Source organism: Corylus avellana, chromosome ca10 (assembly GCF_901000735.1).
Source record: "Corylus avellana chromosome ca10, CavTom2PMs-1.0".
Lineage (NCBI taxonomy): Eukaryota > Viridiplantae > Streptophyta > Magnoliopsida > Fagales > Betulaceae > Corylus > Corylus avellana.
Genome location: NC_081550.1, coordinates 4,173,827 through 4,197,867, shown reverse-complemented (window position 1 = coordinate 4,197,867; position 24,041 = coordinate 4,173,827). Strand labels below are relative to the sequence as shown.

General features: G+C 34.8%; 2 protein-coding genes across 5 annotated transcripts; one reads left to right on the top strand and one right to left on the bottom strand.

Moving 5' to 3' along the window:
• The first annotated feature begins 587 nt into the window (after positions 1-587).
• Positions 588-8,888, top strand: LOC132164335 (5'-3' exoribonuclease 3-like). 2 transcript variants are annotated; one of them, XM_059574831.1, is made up of 23 exons: positions 588-857; positions 1,964-2,069; positions 3,028-3,104; positions 3,204-3,413; positions 4,100-4,222; positions 4,297-4,359; positions 4,541-4,606; positions 4,744-4,914; positions 5,185-5,262; positions 5,355-5,507; positions 5,583-5,729; positions 5,863-5,958; positions 6,073-6,168; positions 6,405-6,475; positions 6,547-6,675; positions 6,780-6,856; positions 6,936-6,976; positions 7,140-7,214; positions 7,293-7,423; positions 7,566-7,658; positions 7,744-7,819; positions 7,999-8,069; positions 8,167-8,888. In XM_059574831.1, exons 1-23 carry the CDS (start codon positions 675-677, stop codon positions 8,705-8,707), a joined length of 2,874 nt encoding a protein of 957 aa, XP_059430814.1. In that variant the 5' UTR covers positions 588-674; the 3' UTR covers positions 8,708-8,888. The 2 variants fall into 2 exon arrangements, with proteins under 2 accessions (XP_059430814.1, XP_059430813.1); XM_059574830.1 differs by having other exon boundaries at positions 8,161-8,888.
• Positions 8,889-14,280: 5,392 nt separating this feature from the next.
• Positions 14,281-16,784, bottom strand: LOC132164648 (uncharacterized). Of its 3 annotated transcripts, none has more exons than XR_009438399.1 (9): positions 16,473-16,659; positions 16,203-16,273; positions 16,002-16,130; positions 15,837-15,913; positions 15,717-15,757; positions 15,364-15,454; positions 15,197-15,272; positions 15,001-15,071; positions 14,281-14,902 (listed from the first exon to the last, which is right to left on the bottom strand). XR_009438399.1 is itself a non-coding variant. In XM_059575190.1 (9 exons), the coding sequence occupies exons 6-9, from the start codon at positions 15,737-15,739 to the stop codon at positions 14,389-14,391; spliced, it is 684 nt and encodes a 227-aa protein (XP_059431173.1). In that variant the 5' UTR covers positions 15,740-15,757; positions 15,837-15,913; positions 16,002-16,130; positions 16,203-16,273; positions 16,473-16,568; positions 16,699-16,784; the 3' UTR covers positions 14,281-14,388. The 3 variants fall into 3 exon arrangements, 1 of the variants encoding a protein (XP_059431173.1); XM_059575190.1 differs by lacking the exon at positions 15,364-15,454 and adding an exon at positions 16,699-16,784 and having other exon boundaries at positions 16,473-16,568; XR_009438398.1 differs by having other exon boundaries at positions 15,197-15,454.
• Between the last annotated feature and the right edge of the window lie 7,257 nt (positions 16,785-24,041).

Genomic DNA, 24,041 nt, shown 5'->3' with positions numbered 1-24,041 from the left:
ATTTTTGTTTATTTTTATAGTACTAATACTTGCATGTTAACTTTATAATATTGTGTTAAAGAAATTTAAAAGTATTTTTAGTACATTAAAAATTGTGCAAAGCAAAAATAGGTATGTGTGGCGAAAAAATTAAAAAAAAATAATTATTTGCTTTTTTTTTTTTTTTTTTTCTAAAAGATGCCCTTGGTCTATTTTTCAACACAATTTCACCTAGATTCATACAAATTTATTAATTATAGGATATATTTATGAAGTCTAATAAATATACATGTTGTACGTGGTACATATATTCGGTTATAATTTATATTCTGGATTGCGTTTACGTACTTTTTATATTATAATAAAAACAATATTGTATATAGAAGTGAGAAAACCGTAAGTGGAAGTTTGACGAGGGAGGGAAGAACCTAGGCAAGAAGTTTTTTTTTTATTTTTTTTAATTAGTGAAGAAGTTTTTTCGTTAACTTGGTAGAGAAGTTGTCGCATGAGAGAGAAGGGAGTAGATAATTGCACTTTACTTTTGTTAAAGAGTCCGTACAGAAAAAAGGCAAAGCAAATAATGACACTACTTTTGCTGGATATTTAACATTTGCTTGTTGGTGTCGCTCTCTTTCTCTCTCTCCTACAAGTCGACGCAAACGAGAAGGAGAAAGAGAGAGAGTGAGAGAAGTGAGATGGGTGTGCCGTGGTTCTACCGGTGGTTGACAAACAAGTATCCGACCGTTGTGGTTAAAGCTGCTGAAGATAAAGGAGAGCGCATCGACACCTCCTTGCCAAACCCAAATGGCATCGAGTTCGATAATCTCTACCTCGATATGAATGCCATTATCCACTTCTCCTTCCAGCCCGCCGATCAAGTTCGTTCACTTTGGCTTTTTTCTTTTTCTTTTTCTTTTTTTTTTTTCTATTCAGTGTGTGATGGTTTTATATATATATATACTTTAAAAAAGTAGTTCAGCTTGTTAAATCACCAGTTGTAAATTGTAATCACTTAATTTAAATAGGTGAAGCCTAACGTGGAATACTTAATTTAAGGGTTAAATACTAAATACTCATTTCTTTATTTTTTTTCTCTTTAGAGTTTGATTTTTATCAAAGAAGGTTCATGTGGTTTTGATAATAGACCAAATTAGTCCTTCCGTCAGTTAACCATAAGTTGACTTAACGAAAGTCTACGTGGACCAATCAAATGTTGACACGTGGCACCTACTTAAATGTTTTTTATTTTTATTTTTAAAAATAAAATTAAAAAGTTAAAAAGGAAAAAAAAAAAAATTGGGGTGGCTCTTTGGCCATTTGGGGGTGGCCTTTGGCCATGGGGTAGCTGAAACCACCCCCAACACCATTGGGGGTTTCGGCCACCTAGGCCCCTGCACCAAGGCTGAGCCATCCCCTGGAGTGAGGCCACCCCCATCTAGCGGGTGGCCTGGACACCCCCATGGCCAAAGGGCCACCCCCAAATGGCCAAGGAGACTCCCAATTTTTTCTTTTTTAAAAATAAAAAAAGTTTAATTAGGTGTCACATGTCAACATTTAATTGGTCCACGTAGACTTCCGTTAAGTCAACTGACGGAATGACTAATTGGTCTATTATCAAAATCACAAAGACCTTCTGTGATAAAAATCAAACTATAGGGGAGAAAAAATAAAGAAACGAAACCCCAATGGAGTATTTGGTAGTTAACCCTTAATTTAAATGGGAAGTGAATTGACGGAGTCAAGGTTCATCCCAGAACTTTTGGCTCTAATACCATGTTAAATCACCAGTTGTCCAAAAAGTTTTAGCTGATAGGAATAGGTAAATTTAATGACTTAATCATTACTTTAACACAGCTAGTCTAGAATATTTGAATCATAATTATTTTAGTAATATTTATATGCACCTTATTTCTGAATTTTTATTTTTGCTCTTTCTTGTAAATAAACTCTTAATTTGTTTTGATTGTCTTATTTTGTTCATCAGCCTCGCCCTCCAAAAACGTTCGAAGAAGTATTCAATAATATCTTTAAATACGTTGACAACCTTTTCAGTATCGTAAAACCACGGAAGTTACTTTATATGGCAATAGGTGAGACTGCAGTCCTTCAACTTCAACATGTTCCTTTAATATATATATATATATATATATATATATGGACAACTACTATTAAGGTATATTGTTCTTTTTTGTTATGTTTGGTTGAAATACACGTGCTTAATTGGCTGCTGTATGCTTGATTGTAGATATCTAATTTATTACCATTTGGGCTGGAATCTTTTCTCAACTATCTCTCTTACCTTAGACTATCTGGATTGTTAGAAATTTCTTAAAAATCAATCTCTACGAGTGACATGTAGGTGTCCTTAGCATAGGAAAAGTACATGTTTGCTTCTCATACTTTTTTAATAATATTAAGGGAAATGCTAGGTGTTCTTCTAGTCTTCTCTCGGTGTTCTCCCAACTGTGATGTGGCTTTTAAAATTATCTTTGAATTTGAGATTATCATCATTGACTTTTAATTTATTGGTGATTTTAAAAGCAACATCACAATTGGAAGGACGCCAGGAGAACACTAAAAAAATACATAGCATTTCCCTAATATTAATAAGAAAATATGTTTCTCACATGCTTAAAGGACTGTACGTTAAAATTAGCTTGTAGAAAATTTATGTTCATTAACAATGTAAACGAGTATTAAGTTGTTTGTGTCAGTGTGTCTATGTGTACTAGTAAATGTACCTGTTTAATTAATTGTTTTTTATTATCAAGAGAAACGGATAATGATTTCCTCCAACCTAGTATATAAAAATGTCATATGTCACATTGCATGTAAGAAACACATACTTTTAAAATAGCAAGTGAAAAAAAAAAAAAAAAAAAAAAAAAAAAATGTGATTATCACATGCAAGGAGACACAAAGATTGCAGAAAGTTTCTCAAATTCAGTTTTGGAGGAAAACTCTATCTCAAATAAACTCTCTTTGGTTTGAATCTCGGGAAATGCTTTGCCTTTAACATCATGTACTGAAATTTGTTCTCAAACTTAGATGGAGTTGCTCCATGGGCCAAAATGAATCAACAACGATCCGGACGTTTTCGGACTATTTGGAGATGTGAAAGAGATGTGAGTTTTCTCATCTTGAGTCTGGCTAAAGATAGATTTCTGCTTCCTGCTTGAGAGATGATCGTTTTCTTTTATCTTCATGTTATCTACTATATATAGGAAGCCGAGATGAAGAGGCTAATAGAACAGTTTGAAATGGAAGGAAAACCAGTTCTTCGTGAGTATCTTCTTCCGAATAATGACAAACAGGAAGTTTCAACTTCCCATGTAATCACTCCAGGCACAGAATTTATGTACAAGTTGTCAGGGGCCCTCAGAAGCTATGTTATTTCACGTATAAACAATGATCCAGGCTGGAGGGACATCAAGGTCTGGTCTATGTCTGCCTTCCTTTTGAGAATTAACTTTGTTAAAACCATCATATATATGTTGATAAGATATACTAGAAGATAAATGTTATTTAATAGACTTAATATACGACTGCCATATACTTATTAGGATTACGTGATAGTGAAAATTAGTTCTTGATTTTTCCTTTTTAGAAGCTCTTCTTGATCCATATACTAATTTTCATTGTGCATGCCACGCTATTCTAATTGTAGGGCTATCTTATAATAATCTAATAAGAGCATGATTGTGATTATGTTGAAAAATAGAACTTTTAAGGCACAGAGTTTTTTTTTTAAAAAAAATAAATAAATAAAAATAATCATTTTTAAGATTTTTTTTTAAGTGCATTTTGGTTATTTTTAGAATGAAAAAGTCAAAGTACTTTTAAAATTTTTAGGTATTAAAAGTACTTTTTAAGCAGCACATATTACACTCACTATTTAGTAAACTTCTGTACAATTGCTATACAACTAGATACATGGTAATAAAAATCAATAGTCGATAAGCATTTAGTTTTTCTTCACTGATTTTTACTAGCACATCATCCAATTGTATGACAGTTATATATACATGAGTCTACTGAATAGCATTACTCTATGCTAAAACGCAACTTGATTTTGAAGTCACTCATATCCTGTCATTCTTTATTTTGATAATTTAAATAGGTTATTTTTTCCGATGCCAATGTTCCTGGTGAGGGAGAACATAAGATAATGTCTTTTATTCGCCAACAGAAAAACGTTAGTGTTGGATATAATCCAAATACGAGGCACTGCGTCTATGGTCTGGTATGACAACTCTGCTGGCTTCTGTTGTTTGTATTGTCATTGAGAAATGCATATTAATATGATATTGCATGCAGGACGCTGATCTGATAATGCTTGCTTTAGCAACACATGAAGTTCATTTTTCCATTTTAAGAGAGGTGAATTTGACTAGTATTTGTAAATTTTAATGATATGTGGTATGTTTTGCAAATTATTGTACCATGTATCAAGGAACCATGATGCCATTGGTGACATTAGGTGTAATTGTGGTATCATTTTGCATGTATTCTTAATCTTCACTTCTTCCTATCTGGAACATTACTGGCTGATCATGATCAGGAGCATCCAACAATCAATGAAAGTGAAGAGGAGGAGGAAAGGGAATGGTTTAAAAAGCCTTATGAGGTATCATGATTCACCTAATTACTATCCTTGGACCTTGACTTCAGCTGATCAGTTTTCATATTTGATATTCCTCTTATAACTTTTTTTTATTTTTTATTTTTTTTTTATTTTTTTTTTTCTGTTCCATTTGCATGCAGTTTGTACATGTATGGATTCTGAGGAAATATTTGGAGCTTGACATGCATATTTCTGAACCTCCAGCCAATGTGAAGATAGATATTGAGCGGATTGTTGATGACTTCATTTTCTTGTGCTTTTTTCTGGGCAATGATTTCCTACCCGGCATGCCTTCATTAGAAGTTCGTGAGGTCTGGTAGCCTTTTTCATTTACACTACTAGACACCCCTTGAGATTTATAGGGAGTCCACTGGTTTTAAATTGAAGACAAATAGAGTAGTTAAAACAATTTTTGAAAAAAAAAATATATATATATATATATAGGAGGTCTTAGAAGAGGAGCTAATTTGAGTGATACATGTGCCTTTATTTGGTTTTGTAATTCTGTTTTATATTAAAATAAGACAGATTTGGTTTACTAAATTTAATAGTGAGATTATTTTTAACATTACTTCTTACAGGGTGCTATTGATTTATTGATGAGTGTTTACAAGACAGAGTTCAAGAACCTTGGTGGCTATCTACTTGACATGAGCAGGGTAACATATAACTCTCATAGTGTACCTTCTTTCAAATACTTGCTTGCTGCAACTGTTAACCTTAAATCTTTTCCCATTTCTATGTACAAAAGCTTGTTGAAGAAGATCAAAGAAAAGAGTTCATAAATCTATCCAGAGTCGAGAAGTTCATTCTTTTGGTTGGCTCATATGAAGATCAAGTTTTCAGGAAAAGATCAAAAATTCGTGAGCATCAACTTAGACGCCTTCGCAAAGATTCAGATAATGTGAGTCAATTTTTTTTCAATTAAATTTCAATCAGCACTAATGGAACTGATAAAAACTAATATTGCCTTTTCCAGCAAGATGAAAATGAAGGTGGTAATATGGAGATTGGTACAAGAAACAATTCTGTTGCCTTATCCAGTGAGGAAGCTCCTACTTCCAGTGATTCAGCAGAAAGTAGTACATTATCAGATGCTAATATGGAGAGTGCCGATTTTTCTGAAGTAAGGAATTGGTTATACTTATTCTTCTGGTTTTGAATTTTGTTTATATGTAAAGACAGAATACTTTTGGTTCTCTATTACAGGTTACTTATTGGTCTTCATTAGTTTCTTACTTTCTTTCTTGGTGTTGCAGATTGATAAAAATACAGACGAGTTGATAGATAAGTACAATGATTTTCTTGATAAGAACTCTGACCTATTTAAGAGTGGTCATTTGGGGTCGGACAAAGTATGAATCACACTGCCTTTAAGATTTTTCTTGTTCCTAGGGTTCTGCTTAGAAGACTCATATGCATGTCTGTTCTTAGAAATGTCTGATGGTTTATGTTAATCCCATACACAGGTGAGATTGGGGGCTGCTGGCTGGAAAGAAAGATACTACAAAGAGAAATTTTTTGCAGAAACCTGGAGGGATATTGAAAACCAAAGAAAAGAAATAGTGAGCTTGTGTTACTACAAACTTTTTCTTGTAGTTTCTTTTATAACATCCCCTATTTCATTCTAAATTGATTGTGTATTACTGATATAAGTGTAGCTGAATATTGATTTAATTGTTGTTTCACTAAAACTCCTCAAATTTTAGTTCAATGGTCTTGGACCATTTTTTTTTTGGACGTAAGAGGAGTTTAAATTATGCTCATAAAGCTTTAACCTCTGTTGCTTGATTTCTTGAAGGTAAAGAAGTACACTGAAGGACTATTGTGGGTTCTTCTATATTATTATTCAGAAGTCCCATCATGGTCATGGTAAGACAATTCTATAAAATGAAGTTCCCTAATTATAATGCCTCTTAATAATGTAATACAATTTACTACAGGTTTTACCCATACTACTATTCACCATTTGCGTCAGATTTGAAGGGACTTGCTCAGGTCCGTGTAGAGTTTCAAAAGGGTTCCCCATTAAAACCATTTGATCACCTTTTGGCTGTACTACCCCCACAGAGGTAACAACTTTCCTGCTCTCTCTTCTTCTTCTTCTTCTTCTTCTTCTATGTTTGTGCTGAATTTATCATAAATCGGTAAATTAAATGAATGTGCTCTTGTGTAGTGCTCATGTGCTTCCTAAAGTTTACCAGCCTCTGTTGACAGATGCAGAGTCCAAGATTATTGATTTTTATCCTACTGGTAAAGTCTGATTTGTAGAGTTTGTTAAAACCAATAGATTTGATATAAAAACTGACTCTAGTCTTTCTTTTATGCTTAGATGTTGATATCGACTTCGATGGAAAACGTTTTATGAAGCAGGTTTGCTTATATTTCTTATATATATTTTTTTTTCATACGCATATGATTTTGTAAATCCTTTGTATAATGTCTTAACAAGACACCTGCAATTCTGCAAGTACTTGATTTTTTTACACATTCCATATGGTGAAATGATATGTTATATTTTCTGTTTCCGATTAAGGGAATCATCAAGCTCCCATTTATAGAGGAAGAACGCCTTGTATCTGAAACTAAAGAATTAGAGAAGGGTCTACAGGTATTGCACTTTAGCCTTATTTTTCTTAACTTTATGTTCCATAGAGATTTGAAGTGTTTTTATAACTTTATTTTATAGAGGGATGAAGCACTGAGGAACAGAAACAATGTTGATCAGTTATATGTGAGTAGTACACACAATTTGGCATCACAGATTTTGTCACTTTCCCCAAATGAAAACAAAGTGGTTGAGATCGATACCAGTATCAGGTGGGTGGATTCTTGTGCTAGGTTACATTTTCTTTCTTTAGCATCAAATTTATTAATATTGTTGTAATATTCTTGTTGACAAATGTATTCCCCACTAAATAAACTGATCAATTAACTTCTTGTTTTCTTTTCTACCTATCAGTGATGGTATTTCTGGTTTTATTCATCTTCCTAATGAGGATACTGAAATAGTTTACAAGGAAGTCCATAACAGCATTGAAGAAAAATGTGTCTTGTAAGTAAACAACATTAAAAGCACATTTTTCCAGTCTTGTTTTCTCTTTATGTTTCTTATGGTATCATTTCTATTGATGTTGCAGATGTGTGTCTTTTGAGATGCGTGATGATGTTGTGCATCTTCCCCACTTACTTGATGGTGTTATCTTTCCAATTAAGGTACTTCAATTAAGGTTTTTTTTTTTTTTAATCCTAGGGGGAGATTCCAACTGGGGCTTTGCTTCATCAGGCGTGGTCTTTATTTCAACTTGAACAATGTCTTGCATCTAATTCTACCTGAAAATAAAAATGACAAACCATTCACTGTAGCCTATAAAACCACAATTTTATGTATGCAGAGTATTACTGAAGGAGATATTACAGAAACAAAACTCTGGCATGAATATCAGGGTAACAAACCTTCGAACAGGTATGATATCTCAGTTCTTGTTTACAACATATTCCATCTGTTCAATTGGTCCCTATATTTGGTTGATGCACTAGGGTGACTTGGATGATAGTTGCAGATTACAGTACGAAACATGTGATTTGAAACATGAAGGGTATCAAAGGAGATTTAGTACAGATTCATCTTGTGAGGTGATACATAAAGGTGCTGGTATTGGATGGGGTGGTGGTAGAGGAAAAGTGAATGATACTTCCAATACAAGCAAACATATTGAGAGCAGAGAAAGAGTCATATTGCCTAGCTCTTCTTTTGCCCAACAGAAGAGTTCAGTGTCAAGTTTGGATGCTGGAAAGTGTTACGGCAATCTTGTTAGCTCAAGTTGTAACCTAAATGAACAGCTCAGGCCTCATGGAGGAGCTCAGTCGATGAACGACAATTTTTGGTTGTCTAGAAATGGTGTACGATATGGAACAGATAATGTGCAGCAGCAGAGAATACAATTCGGGTCTCCTCCTACTCATCAAGGGAGGGGACATCATGGTTCAACAGTTTCTCCAACTTACTCCTGGAAACATAGTTCTGCTACAAGCTCCGTGCAGGGCCGTGGCAGAAGCCAGCATGTTCAACATTCTTCTGTCGAGGAAAGTGGCAGCCACTGATCCAGTGCTTTGTAGCTATTTACCTTGTGGGGGTCATTACATGTGCTAATCCAGTGCTTTGTAAATATTTACCTTTTCTGATTTCAAGTTACTTTGACTGAGATTCCTGTGCTATGACATGTCTAAGTTGCTATATTTAGCACCAAAATGTTTGCTCTTTGAACAGTTACTGCTCTCTCAACTATGCCTTAATCAAGCACAATCATACTTCATGTCTTGGCATTTTCAAATTTGCTTCCTCTGCTGTAGCTAAGGAAGCTGCTTTGATCGCAGCTGATGGGTTTTGGCCACCATAGACTTCAGACTCCATACTTATTCCTAGCAGAGAGACTATACTAGCCGCTCCAGCCATGAATCCAATAATAGTAGCTTTTGAAAGAAAGGTAATTATAAAACCAAGCCTGCGCAAGTCTTCCAACAAAACAATATCCAAGTATGAAATTATTAATTCCATAACATATCAAATGAGTTTTTAAAGTATATTGCAGATTAAAAAAAAAAAAAAAAATCACTTTAAAAATCTTAAAGAAACAAGAGGGGGGGTCATGGTTGGGAGATACTTCTTGCCTGAGCATTGATCCCAGTACAAGAGAAGCAATAGAAACTGGTCCTACTGCTAGGTCTTCAGCAGTACAAAAACATCTGGCTAAATAAGGAAGGTGAAAAACTCTAAACAGATAAATATCACAATTTTATGCGGAATTAACGGATATTTATCAAAGCAAACAATCACCAAAATATGAACAATCACACACAAAGATTTTGGTTACGAAGAGGAAACCTTTAGAAACCGATCTAAAAGTAAAACCTCTCCGGGGCAGCCAAACCTAGGAAATCACTATCAAAAGATTATCTAGAGATTACAGACACTAGGAACACTTACAACCCTTTGCAAGACCTTGGCTCTGTAAGATCGACAAGCCTACAACTCGTCTCCTTACTCACAATCTTCTTCAACGTGATTCTCCTTTACCGGACCCTTCCGATAGACTTCTCAACCGTAGATTTATCAAAGGAATAACTAAAACTCTAAGAGATTCAATTAAACGCTCACCACATATGATCTCTCTTAGCACAGCCTCCGACGAACTCTCTGGGGTGAAAATCCGTACTTCTCTCTTCTCTCTTCTATAATGATGTATATATACCCTCGACAAAACCCTAGACCTAACCCACTTAAAATCATGTTTTTGGGCCTAAAACTTACGGGGTGTCCGGACATGTCAATGGGCGGTCCGGACACGGCTTCGCGGAGCAAGATTTTAATTTTTGGAAATGAGGTCCGGACCCGGGGAATTGCGGTCCGGACCCAGCCTGTCCAGTCTTCATCAACAGCTCCGATCGATGGGTATTTGTGGTCCGATTGAGCTGAAATTTTGCAGGAACGTTTATAACACATGAATCTACATTATGAACGGTGGAGATTGGATTCTGAATATTCTATATCAGTGTTTGAGCCGTGAACAGTAGCATCTGCATTTTGGAACTGAATTAAGCCAACACAAGAACTAACAAACTCCCCCTTTGGCAATTCAGTGACAAAACCAAAATGTCGAGCCAATCCCATCATCTCCCCATATTTACTCCCCCTTTTTGTCACAGAATGACAAAAGGTCTTCATGTTTCCTGAAACACTTCACAAAATACATCAAGGCATATGTGGAACAAGAAGACATAAATAAAACTCATGATAAAAAAATGACGTAGAATGCGTGATTATAAAGAAACATCAGCAAAACTCTCCCTCAATGTATGACTCAATTAACAACAGGAAACTGGAAATGCAAAGCATGTTTCTCCCTCTTAAAAGTTAAATGAACACACATGATAACACATCAATAACTCATGTATTGCACAATGAATATCCAAACATGCTCCAAATATGCAAAATATACATGAGACTAGAAATGGCTAGAAACTCATATTGCTTAACCCAAGCCGAGAAAATGTTCCATTCAACCTATGCTTGTGTGGTGTGTGGGTAAGCCATCCAAAGAGAAAAATTTTCAATTTACAAAATGAGGAGAAAGTTTCACCACCATGAGGTTTTGACAAGTATATCAAATCAAAAGTCAAACCTTATCATACTAGGGCCTAGCCACTCTCATCCTATACATTTCTCTTTGTAAAACATTTTGCACAAGTTTGACACAGTGAAATAAATTCCTTTTGGAATATGATCTTTTGATTTTATTTGTTTCACTATTTTGTTTATTTTTCTCTTTGAGAAAGTGTCCTTAAACTTTTGGTGCTTATCACAAAAGAGAAAGCAGGAATTTTTAAGCCCTAGGTTCAACTAGCATATGGTCAATTTGAAAAATATGACTAGTCAAAAACCTCATATGGTTACCTAACAGACCTCACAAATAAAGTGAAACAAAACCTCAATTTAAGCTTAAATGTGCACAAAAGATAAAGCATAGGCAAAATGTACCACATAAGCTCAGGCTTTAGGTAACCACAAAAACAAGTCCATTGACACAAATTTTCATCTCATGCATATTAAGAACATTCCAAGACGTAAGGAATTAAATCCATAAAAAGCAACATGAGAAATTAATGGACTATCTAGGTGCATAAGACAAAAGAAAGAAAAGAAAACAATCAAAGTAACATATTTTTGTCTTTTTGAAATTTTTCACAAAAGAAATGCACACAAAAGAAAACAAATGCAAAACAAGAAAAATGCAATGCAAAACAAAACAACATGCTTGAATTGAGATTACAACAGGCAAGACATGAATGTCCTTTAGCATTAAACTTTCATCACATCTTATAGGTCTCACTACAAAATAATGATTTGGTTTAATAACTACTTCTAGGTCTTCACAAGACATTACACATTCCTGAACATTTGATTAGCAAGTAGACAAAAATCTTGGTGGTCCGCACACAACATCTCATCTATAAGCTTTTCAAAGATCATGATATATGAATTTCTTGAAAAATCCTTTATGAATATGCCTCAAAACATGAATCTCAAAACAATCATGTATATACTCTTCATACAGAAAGTGTAACAACAAAAACAATTGCAATGCATAAACTAGAAAAAAAACAAAAAAAAATGCAAAGCAAAGAAAAATAACACGCTCTAGGATATTCAAAAATAAACAAAACAATCAATCCTAGGCATGTTATTGACTCACCTAACTTTAGGTAAGATCACTACCACTCTCCCACAATGGGTGAATGGTATAATCCTTCCTAACCCAAACCTTCTTGAATGAAGGTGTAGAGACGTGAACATTTTCAAACTTGTCTACTCTAGACACACCTCCTATCATCATTACCAAACCCTCATAATCTTTCCTAGAAAAAGAATTTTTATTTTTATGCACAAGAGGTTTCAATTTAAAACAATTGGGTCGAATGTGACCAACTTTTCCACAATGATGACAAGTAGGGATAAACCTTTTAGGAGGTAGATTCCTAGGAGGAAGGACGACTCTATATTTGGGGTAAGATACACAAGGTTTAATGTGAATTTTCTTAACTTTCTTACCTTGTGAGGTCAAGGCAACTGCTTTTTTTCTTTTAACCAAAGAGTCTTCTACTTTTTCTGATTTAATAAATATTATCTCGGAAGTATAATCATTGTTAGAAGACAAAGCAACATGACAATCAAAACTTAACTCAGATTTATCACAATCAGAATTCTGAGTATGTAACATATTCTCAAGAGAATTGCTAGAGAATTTTTCCAATTGAGTTTCTGACTCTTTTAATTTATTCTCTAACAAATCAACTTTAGAACCTAAAACAGAATTTTCAGATTTTAGAGAATCAATTAAAGCATGTGATTCAGATAATTTAGTAACAATAGATTCATTCACATGTTTAAGATCTTGAAACTCTCCCAAACAATTTGTGTATTGATGTCTCAAAAGAGTGAATTTTTCCAACAAATTGTTGAAGGAGTTTATAAGATCATATTCCCCTTGAGAAGTATTCATAGCAAACAGGAGTCAATAGATCTCACTCAAGAATTTAATCCAAACAGAGTGAACCCGCTCTGATACCAATTGAAAAACTCTAAACAGATAAATATCACAATTTTATGCGGAATTAACGGATATTTATCAAAGCAAAGAATCACCAAAATATGAACAATCACACACAAAGATTTTGGTTACGAAGAGGAAACCTTTTAGAAACCGATCTAAAAGTAAAACCTCTCCGGGGCAGCCAAACCTAGGAAATCACTATCAAAAGATTATCTAGAGATTACAGACACTAGGAACACTTACAACCCTTTGCAAGACCTTGGCTCTGTAAGATCGACAAGCCTACAACTCGTCTCCTTGCTCACAATCTTCTTCAACGTGATTCTCCTTTACCGGACCCTTCCGATAGACTTCTCAACCGTAGATTTATCAAAGGAATAACTAAAACTCTAAGAGATTCAATTAAACGCTCACCACATATGATCTCTCTTAGCACAGCCTCCGACGAACTCTCTAGGGGTGAAAATCCGTACTTCTCTCTTCTATAATGATGTATATATACTCCCGACAAAACTCTAGACCTAACCCACTTAAAATCATGTTTTTGGGCCTAAAACTTACGGGGTGTCCGGACATGTTAATGGGTGGTCCGGACACGGCTTCGCGGAGCAAGATTTTAATTTCTGGAAATGAGGTCCGGACCCGGGGAATTGCCGTCCGGACCCAGCCTGTCCAGTCTTCATCAACAGCTCCGATCGATGGGCATTTGTGGTCCGATTGAGCTGAAATTTTGCAAGGACGTTCATAACACATGAATCTACATTATAAACGGTGGAGATTGGATTCTGAGCATTCTATATCAGTGTTTGAGCCGTGAACAGTAATATCTGCATTTTGGAACTAAATTAAGCCAACACAAGAACTAACAGAAGGAAATTAATCATAGACTTACAAGGAAATTAAATAAATCTTAATATAAAAAATAAGTTATTCTAACATTCTCTCTTCAAACACAAAATAGAAAGAGTTTGATTTTTTATATTTTATTTTTTTTAATTTTAGGTGCTCTGTTAGTGTTCTCCTGGTCGTAGGTAGATATTACTTTCTAAAGATTAGGTGAGAGAAATAAATGCTAGTTTCTTTTTTGTTTTTTATAAAATAATATCCACCTATAATCGAGAGAACACTAACATTCTTTTTTCTTTGTTTAATGGGATCCAATGTGGCAAGCATCCAAAGCTGATTGTGAGCTCTAAGAATCATTGATGAAGCAGATAATGATAATGCATAGCAGGCTAAAAAACTTGGCATGCAAGCGTGACTCATATGGGCCAGAATCCAGATAGACGAAAAAAACACTTTCATTGTGAACCCGGGTGGCTAGGAGTGCTGTGAACCACCCACCACACACAGTGCCACGGTGGTGATGATGGCCGGTAAGGACGGCTAAAGAAAGCGCTAGCAGAAGTAGGCTGTGGATGGCCAGAGGAGGCACCACTTAGTTAATGATATTTTGAGGTCATTGAACAATGAACAGTTAGCTAAAGCCAAGCTTAATTCTCAGCCCATAGAAAATGTAATATAACTTAAATGTGTTTCACAATTTGGAATTGTAGTAGCTTCAGCAAAATGTGATCAGTTACTTAGACATGTCATAGCACAGCAATCTCAGTCAAAGAAACTTGAAATCAGAAAAGGTAAATGTTTGTTACAAAAAACTGGATTAGCACATCGTCATTGAATGGCATTACACAGAAACATAGGGAACAGTGATTTCAAATGTACATTCAAATGGCTGCCACTTTCCTCGGCGGAAGAATGTTGATCATGTTGGCTCCTGCCACGGCCGGGCACAAAGCTGGTAGCAGAACTGCGTTTCCAAGCTGTGGCAGCATGCTGTCCTCTCCCTGGTTGGACAGGAGCCCAAAATTTTGTTCCCTGATGCTGCATATTATTTGTGCCGTAGGTCACTCCATTTCTATACGACCAAACATTGTTGTTCCTCGACTGAGCTCCTCCATGAGGCCTGACCCGTTCATTTAAGTTACTACTTGACACTGAAATATTGGAAGCATTATTAACTTTTCCTCTACCAGCACCCCATCCATCACCAGCACCTTTATATAACACCTCTGAAGATGAGTCTTTAGTAAATCCCCTGTGATAGCCTTCATGTATCATCTTAGGGGACCGGCTTGAAGCAGAATTCAGGCTACTATCCACTTTTCGACATCTTTCATACTGCAATCTGCAACTCTCATCCAAGTCACCCTAGTGCATCAACCAAATATAGGAACAAATTGAATAGGTGCAATAAATAGTAAGCAAGAACAAGAGATATCATACCTGTTGGAGGGATTGTTACCCTGGTATTCATGCCAAAGTTCTGTTTCCATAATATCTCCTTCAGTAATACTCTGCATACATAAAATATTGTGATTTTACAGTGAATTGTTTGTTATTACACATAATAAAGCGAAGATCACCCGTTGGAATCTCCTATTTCCCCTCACTTGGGGTAAAGGAAACTTAAATGAAGTACCTTAGTTGGACAGTCAACACCTTCATGTAGGCACGGAATATGTACGCTACCATTACGCATCACAAAAGACACACATCTGCAACATCAACAGATGCGATATCAGAGGATACATAAAAAAAGAAAACAAGAATGAAAAAAGTGTTTTTAATGTTGTTTCCGTCCAATACACGTTTCTCACTAATGCTGTTATGGACTTCAAAGCAGTGAACTATTTCAGCATCGTCATTAGGAAGATTAATAAATCCAGAAATACCATCACTGACAGGTAAAAAAAGAAAAGAAGAAAAAGTTTATTGATCAGTTGATTCAGTAGGAATACATTTGTCAATAAAAATATAACAACAATACTAATAAATCGGATGCTAAAGAAAGAAAATGCAACCTAGCACAAGAATCCACCCACATCATGGAATGTGTAAAATCAAGCACTTGCAGAGTTGCAAGTGTCTTTTCAAGACAATAAAAAAAGGATTTAAAAAATTTCAAGCACATGAAAGAAATACAAGAAATATAATCAGACCTGCCACATAAAACGCTTTCCATCGAAGTCGATATCAAAATCTAAGCACAAAAGAAAGAGCAGAGTCAGTTTTTATATCAAATTCATCTGTTTCAAAAAACTCTACAAATCAGACTTTACCAGTAGGATATAAATCAATTATCTTGGACCCTGGATCTGTCATCAGAGCCTGGTAAGCTTTAGGAAGCGCATGAGCACTACACAGGAGCACATTCATTTAATTTGAAGATTTATGATAAATACAGCATAAACATGCAACAAGAAAGAACAGAAAAAGTCTGTTACCTCTTTGGGGGTAGTACAGCCAAAAGTTGATCAAATGGTTTTAATGGGGAACCCTTTTGAAACTTTACACTGACCTGAGCAAGGCCCTTCAAATCTGACGCAAATGGTGAATAGTGGTATGGGTAAACCCTGTTGAAAATTGCATTACATTATTAAGAAGAATTGTAATAGGGGAAACTTTATTTTATGAAATTGTCTTACCATGACCAAGATGGGACCCCTGAAAAATAATATAGAAGAACCCACAATAAACCTTCAGTGTACTTCTTTACCTTCAAGAAATCAAACAAGAAAAATTAAAATTTAAGAGCAAATTTTATATGGAGGAGAAACTTTGAGGAGCTTTAGAGAAACATCAATTCAATCAACCATCAGCAACACTTGTATCACTAATGCACAATCAGTTTAAAATGAAATAGGGTTTGTAATAAAAGAAACTGCAAGAAAACGTTTATGGTAACAAAAGCTCACTATTTCTTTTCTTAGGTTTTCAGAATCCCTCCAGGTTTCTACAGAAAATTTCTCTTTGTAGTATCTTTCTTTCCAGCCAGCAGTCCCCAATCTCACCTGTGTATGGGATTAACATAAACCATCAGGAATTGTTAAGAACAGACTTGCGTATGAGTTTTCTAAGGAGAACTCTCTAGCTAGGTACAAGAAAAAGCTGTAGAAGGCAGTGATTCATCCTTTGTCCAACCTCAAACCATTCTTAAATAGGTCAGATTTCTTCCGAATTATTAGATTTTAACTTTTCTTTCAACTCTTTTGTATTTTTGCCAATCTGCAACACCAAAAAAGAAAGTAAGAAACTAATGAAGACCAATAAGTAACATATAATAGAGAACCAAAAGTATTTTTTCTGTGCATATAAACAAATGGGACATCTATTATTTATCTATATATATATATATATGATTCAGAGAAAAACATAAGAAACTACAAGTAACCTCTGGACGAGTCCTAGTTTCTCTTCAAATGCAAAATATCATATCACAACTTTTACCCTTCAATAAAGAAACTGCCATTATTCAATTCAAAAGCAGAAAAATAAGCATAACCAATTCCTTACATGATACAAATGCAGCTCTATTCTTACACAAATAACAATGGTAGACACATTTACCTTGTGAATGCTACAATTTGGTCATTTTGGATGTGTAATATATATATGGGTAATGGTAGACACATTTACCTTGTGTCTAAAACCATTGTTATTTATGATAGAAAATTGAACTTAATTTTCCAAAATCATTTTTTTATAGCATGAACAAACTCTTAACTACAATTGCACAGGAAAAACACCAATTGGACCAGGATTAGGTGTAAACACTGCTTTATAGAACACAAGCAATGCAATTCAGTTGGAATAGGTGAATGTACAAACAATTGAAACTCATCAAATTGTCATATCAGGAAATTGAAAAATCTCAAAAATATACCTACTAACACTATGACCTAGTGCTATTTAGGGAAACATTGTGGCTCATGATTGTTTAGGAAATCTCTAGAAAAGTTGCTTGATGGAGGTTTAGAAAGAGTTGTATCTAAATTTAGAAAAGGGAAAAATATAAAAAAGCCCCACAAACTATCAGTCGTTTTTTATTTAGCCCCCTAATGTTTCAAAAGTGATAAAGTAGTCCCTCAAACTACCAAACTATTGCATTTTGGCCACTCCGTTAGTCAAAATCGTCAGTTTGGACAGAAACTGAAAAACGACGTCGTTTTGTTAGGGAGCTACTTTATCACTTTCTAAACATTAGGGGGCTAAAATGAAAACGGCTGGTAGTTTGGGGGACTTTTTTATATTTTTCCCCAAATTTTTTTTTTCTTCATAAAACGACATTGTAGTAACTTACCCATAACAAAACGAAATCGTTTTGCAGTTTCCGTCCAAACTGACGGTTTTAACTAATGAAGTGGCCAAAATACAATAGTTTGGTAGTTTGAGGGGCTACTTTATCACTTTTGAAACATTAGGGGGCTAAATCGAAAACGGTCGGTACGTAGTTTGGGGGGCTTTTTTATATTTTTCCCTTTAAAAAAAAAAAAAAGGTTTAGGGAAGCTAATATGACTGCTCAAATCTTAGAGAGTTATCCTCAAAAGACCCATTTCGATACAAATATCAGCATAAATTTTCCATTCAATTCCATTACAAATACAATTACCAATAAAAATAATTTCATCAAAATTACAAACACATGTAAGCAACCTGCATTTATATCTCAAGAAGAACATTTCAAATGGACTTCGATTGCAAATAATTGAAAACAAGTTACACTGTATGGGATTTTTTTTTTCTTTTCTTTTTTCACACTTTAATACAAGCCACTAAATAATAGTCCTTAAACTACATAGGTTTCTCCCTCTCACGGCAACATTGTCCTACTAACAGTGCAATGACGTTTCTCCTTATCATTAACAAAACAAGACAGCAACATAAAAGCTAAGATCAAACAAGTGGCCAATGACATCCTTAAGTTTTTTTTCGATGCTAGTGTTTTTGCACTTTTCAGCAGTAATCTGCAATGTCAACTTCACCAGTTCAGTTTCAAAACCTTTCTTTTGATCAGCTATTTGGGCATCGAATTGTGACCCAGGGAGCATAGTTTCTTCGTCAACCCACATAAAATAATCACAACCACGATCACCTTCGTTCTGCATATTTCATAAATGAGAATTACTAACTAATTGACATACAGAACGTAATATAATTTAGTGCTAACTGAAAACATAAAATATACGGATAAAAAGTTATTTGAATATAATTTTTAAGCTTCGTTCTAGCAGCAAGTCTACTTCTAACATCTCTTTTAACAGCTTGAAGCAAGCCAGCCTTCTTCACTCTTGACCTACCCGTTAAGCACTCTTTCATTTCTATCAAACCAGAGATGATACATGGTAGCAGGCCAAGCAAGTTTACAAAGAATAAATCTGAAACTCCGACCTTTCAAAGTAGTGACAGCCAATTAACCCTTCACCCTACCTCCTATTCTGTCTAGTAACCAAACATCTGCTCAAAATCTCCTAGTGAGAGATCGTTCAAAAAAAAACAAATGATCTCTACTATCCAATCTAGTTCAACAAAGAGAACACAATAAGTTACCCATAATACCCCAATTACCAATCTATCCCAGGTAGAGAACAGATTCTTTATAACATGTCCGCACATAAATGAGTGCTTAGGTATAGCACCAGAGAACAAAATAAGGTTTAGCCAAATGACTTGAGGCATCTTGTGTCTAACTACTTCCCAAATATCAAGGGAATTTTATTTGCCCTAGAAAGAAAAATCGGAATAAGGAAGCAAATATCAGTAAACAAGTTTAACTTAGGGCTGGAAATACCACATACACAAACTGGTTTTTCTCTACTCCCCGCCCATTATCCTTTTCTCTCTTATAATTACTCAATAACATAGACCCACTACACCCTAAACTACCCCATCACCACTAGGGGTGAAATAGCGGTTGCGGTTAGCGGTTAGTGGCTAAAACCGCTAACCGCAACCGCCTAGGCGGTTAGTAAATTTTACTAACCGCCTCCGCTAACCGCCTAGGCGGTTAACCGCTTTGGAATAACCGCTTTTTTCTAACCGCTTTTTTGGGCTTTTTTTGGGCTTTTTTCTTTGGACCGATTTTGAGCCGGGTTTGGACCGGGTTTGGGCCGGTTTTGGGCTCACTTTAAACATTTTTTTTTCTCATTTTAAACATTTTTTTTTTCCCTTTTCATGGCCATTTTAGCATTAAAAATTACTATATACCAAAATCTTGTTGGCCACCTTCTACAAATCTACACATCATATAATATACAAATAAAATTACAACAAAATCATCACTTCACTTGTAGTCTTATACATAAACTCACAAGCAAGTTCATAAACTCACATATAGAAATAAAATAAAACACAAACAAGTTCATAAACTCACAAGCAACCAAAAAAATCAACATATATGGTTAAACTTGAAGCTTGAAGCCCATTTCAATCAACCAAAAAAAGTTCATAAACTCACGACTTATTGTTATTATATATATATATATATATATATATATATATAAAAGCGGTTAGCGGGTAGCGGTTAGCGGTTAGCGGATTTCCAAAACCCACTAACCGCAACCGCCTAGGCGGTTAGCGGTTTTTACTAACCGCTTTCAAAGCGGTTAGACGGTTAGCGGTTAACGGTTATAGCGGTTAGCGGTTAACGGTTGCGGTTAGGCGGTTTTAAATTTCACCCCTAATCACCACACCAACAAAAAATGCCCGCCTATCATGCCAATAGAAAATATCCACTATCAGACTATTAAGAAACTACCCCCACATCACGTCACTATGCCTCAATTCATCAGACCCGGCAAGTGGCCAAATCCAAGAACCAGTTTGCAGAACACTATCTAGTTTTGCTAACTTTGCTTGCTGAGTCATAAAAATTCTGTTACGAATACATGGTTAAATAGGACCCAGAGGAATAGATTAAGCATTTCCCTCATTATGCCTCAACAAGGATCCAGATTTATGTTATGTTATTATCTAGTTAATGCAAACGGGCCAAGCTTGGTACAGCCCAATATCTTTCACAAATCAGAGCAATTCCGAATGATGCAGCAGCCCCTTTGGTTGATTAGCCGTTAGTCATTACAATGTTAAAGTTTCACCCCTACCTACTATCTAATCAACTAATCAAAACAAACAGCTCACATATCTAAGAAAATTTTTCTAACAAGCAAAGTAAAGCCCTTACTCGCTAAAATAAGAACACAAACTTGACACAGATCGATTCAAACAATATAATTCCAAACAAACATGCTAGTCACCCATGATTCACAAATAAACCATAAGAAATCGAAAAACTCCTAATTTTTAAAACCCTAAATTCGCACATTGTATTTATCGCATCCAATAAACCTTCTATCAAGATTTTTCTGCGTACGAGAAGTCATCACTGGTGATTCAATTTCGCATAGGCATTTCGTACACGCAGGGGTAGACTTCGCTGGCGAACTTCCCACCAACAGTACATAGGCACTCGCATTATTGTCAGGGAACTCACTTCCAATCTTCTCCATCATTGACGAGCTGTTAGTCGAAATCTTCAAAGTCAGACTTATTTCCCCCTACGATTTCGGTGTTTAATGGGTTGGGTAAGAAAACCCTAAAAAAGTTGCAAGTTTTGCGGAAAGACGGGACTTGTGCGTGAGGGAGACGATCGGCTGGATGGATGGAAGACGGGACCTATGCGTGAGGGAGACGATCAGCTGTTTGGGAGATTTGATTTTTAATCCCTACCACTAACCAAAACGGCGCCGTTTTGCTTGTTGTTTTAAAAAATAATAATAATAATAATAATAATAAAATTTATAAAAGGGCATTATAGTAATTTACCTGTAACAAAACGACGTCGTTTTGTAGTTTCCGTCCAAACTAACGGTTTTGACTAATGGAGTGGCCAAAATGTAATAGTTTGGTAATTTGGGGGACTACTTTATCACTTTTGAAATATTATAGGGCTAAATCGAAAACGGTTGATAGTTTATGATGCTTTTTTATATTTTTCACCTTTTGAAACGAAGAGTAGTCACTCTGTCACTAGTGGAGCAAGTCCTTTATTTTTCAGAGTTATGGGACCATTGACATTTTTGTGTGTTTAATAATCAAAATCAATAATGGTGTGGAAGCCGACAAAAACCGACCACCATGGTAATATTCTTGCTAGCTGGTTGGTCTTCACATCAACTGACTCACTCAGATTAATTAAAGGGATTTAAAGGATTAACCACTTACGTTCTTTGAATCTGAAATTTTAAAAATTATGATTTTAAAATAGCGAATATGAAATTTAAAGCTATAATCTTTAAAAATGCAATTAAACTTTTGATAAAATTGCAGTTTAACTTTTAAAATTGTGCGTATTTAAAAAATATTTTTTTTTAATTTTATAAAATCACAATGCTAAACGCACTCTTAATCCAACAATAACTGCATGCCTTGCATAGCACAATCTAACCGCGCCCATTATTTATTTATTTTATTTGTCAATGATTAAAAGGGATTGGCAAAAAAAACAAAAGAGTTATATATATATATATATATATATATATTGAGTAAACAAAAGAGTTATAGCTTGTTAAGGAAATAATAGATAGGCCCATGTGCAAAGGAATCCATATATTAATTAGGTCGGGCTCATACCAACTGAAACTAAGAATTGAAAATTGAAACGAGAATTCAGGAAGAGAGAAAATAACAAATAAGGAAGAGAGACCTTAATTGCTCCTAAATCACGCACACACTCTAAATCCTAAAAGGACCTGGTGTCACACCTCAACCGAGAGAATCACACTCCAACACAATGAATTGCAAATAAGCTTCTTGAATAATACATCTCCTCGGGTACAAAGTGACACTTTAAATACCCACTTAATTATTTAAGAGAAACATACTTAAAGAAAACACTTCAATATAAAAAAATAACATAGACTACCACGCTCAAATCCTCACTCATGGGCTCGGACAAAACCCTTTCCTCGCCACGAAGCTCGGCTGTGTGTATGCTATATGTGGAAGCCCAGCTCGGTCACTGCTCGTTTTTTAGCTCAAGAACGTGTACCTATGGAAACCTGTGATTAATGGGTATGTGAAAAATGTTTATGCTTGGACAGCAATGGTCAATGGTTATGTGCAGAATGGAGCTTAAGATAAAGCATTTATTTTTTTTCATGAAATGCTGGTGAAAGATGAATGTTAACAAGAGTATTATAAAAAATATTTTTTTAAAAAAACAATTAGAGAAGATAATAGAAAATTTAATGTCCATAAAAAATAAAAAATAAAAAATAAAAAATAAAAACCTTAGGGTTTTTGAGATTCTAACATACGCAATAAAAATAACGGGGGGACAATTCAAACAGAAGCCCCAAAACAATTGAAAAATCGTGTAAAAATTATTAGAAATAGATCAAATAAATGACTTGGCTCAATATTGAAAATTGATATTGCCACAAACGGCGATTTTCAAAGGCAACAACTGCAACAAGTGGAGAGACGCTTTAACATGCACTAATTAATAAGGGTGAATTGTCTCCAAGAGGTGGCTCAATCGGCTGGGACCACGCCTAATGAAGTGGAAGTCATTAGTTTGAATCTCCCTTATCCTCTTATGCGAACATGTCAAAAAAAAAAAAAAATTAATAAGGGTGAATTGGAGCAGCCAATTAATGATAAGGAATCTCACGGCCGTCCAAACAGAAAAAAGAAATGACACATTTGCTGACTTGATGAGGTTACACTTCTATGAATTGTTTGTAATATAAGACTTCTTATATTGAAAATGATTATTTTGTTTCTCTACAAGAGCGTATGATGCAATTTTAGACACTTTAGATTTTGTATTTTTGTTTATTTTTATAATGCTAGTACTTACATGTTAACTTAAAAATTATATAATATTGCGTTAAAGAGCTTCAAAATAATTTTAGTATATTAAAAGTTGTACAAAGCAAAAATAGGTATGTATGGTGAAAAAAATGAAAAAATAAAAATTATTCTTTGCTTTTCTTTCTAAAAAATGCCCTTTTGGAAAATGAATCTCAAAAACTATTTCTTGATAAATAAATCTAAAGCTCCATTTTTCAACACAAGTTCACATAGATTCTTACAAATGTATTAATTATAGGATATATTTATGAAATCTAATAATTAAATATACTTGTTGTCGTACATATGGTTTACATACTTTTATATATTATAATAAAAGCATTGTATATTGTATATAGAAGAGAGAAAACCGTAAGTGGAAGTTTTGACGAGGGAGGGAAGAACCTAGCCAAGAAGTTTTCTTGTTAACTTAGTAGAGAAGTTGTCGCATGAGAGAGAACGAGCAGAGTAGATAATTGCACTTTACGTTACTAAAAGTAATAAAGAATTTTACTTTTGTTAAAGAGTCCGTCAAGAAAAATGGCACTAGTACTACATTTGCTGGGTATTTAACATTTGCTCTGGTGTCGCTCTTTCTCCTACAATCCGACGCAAAAGAGAAGGAGAAAGA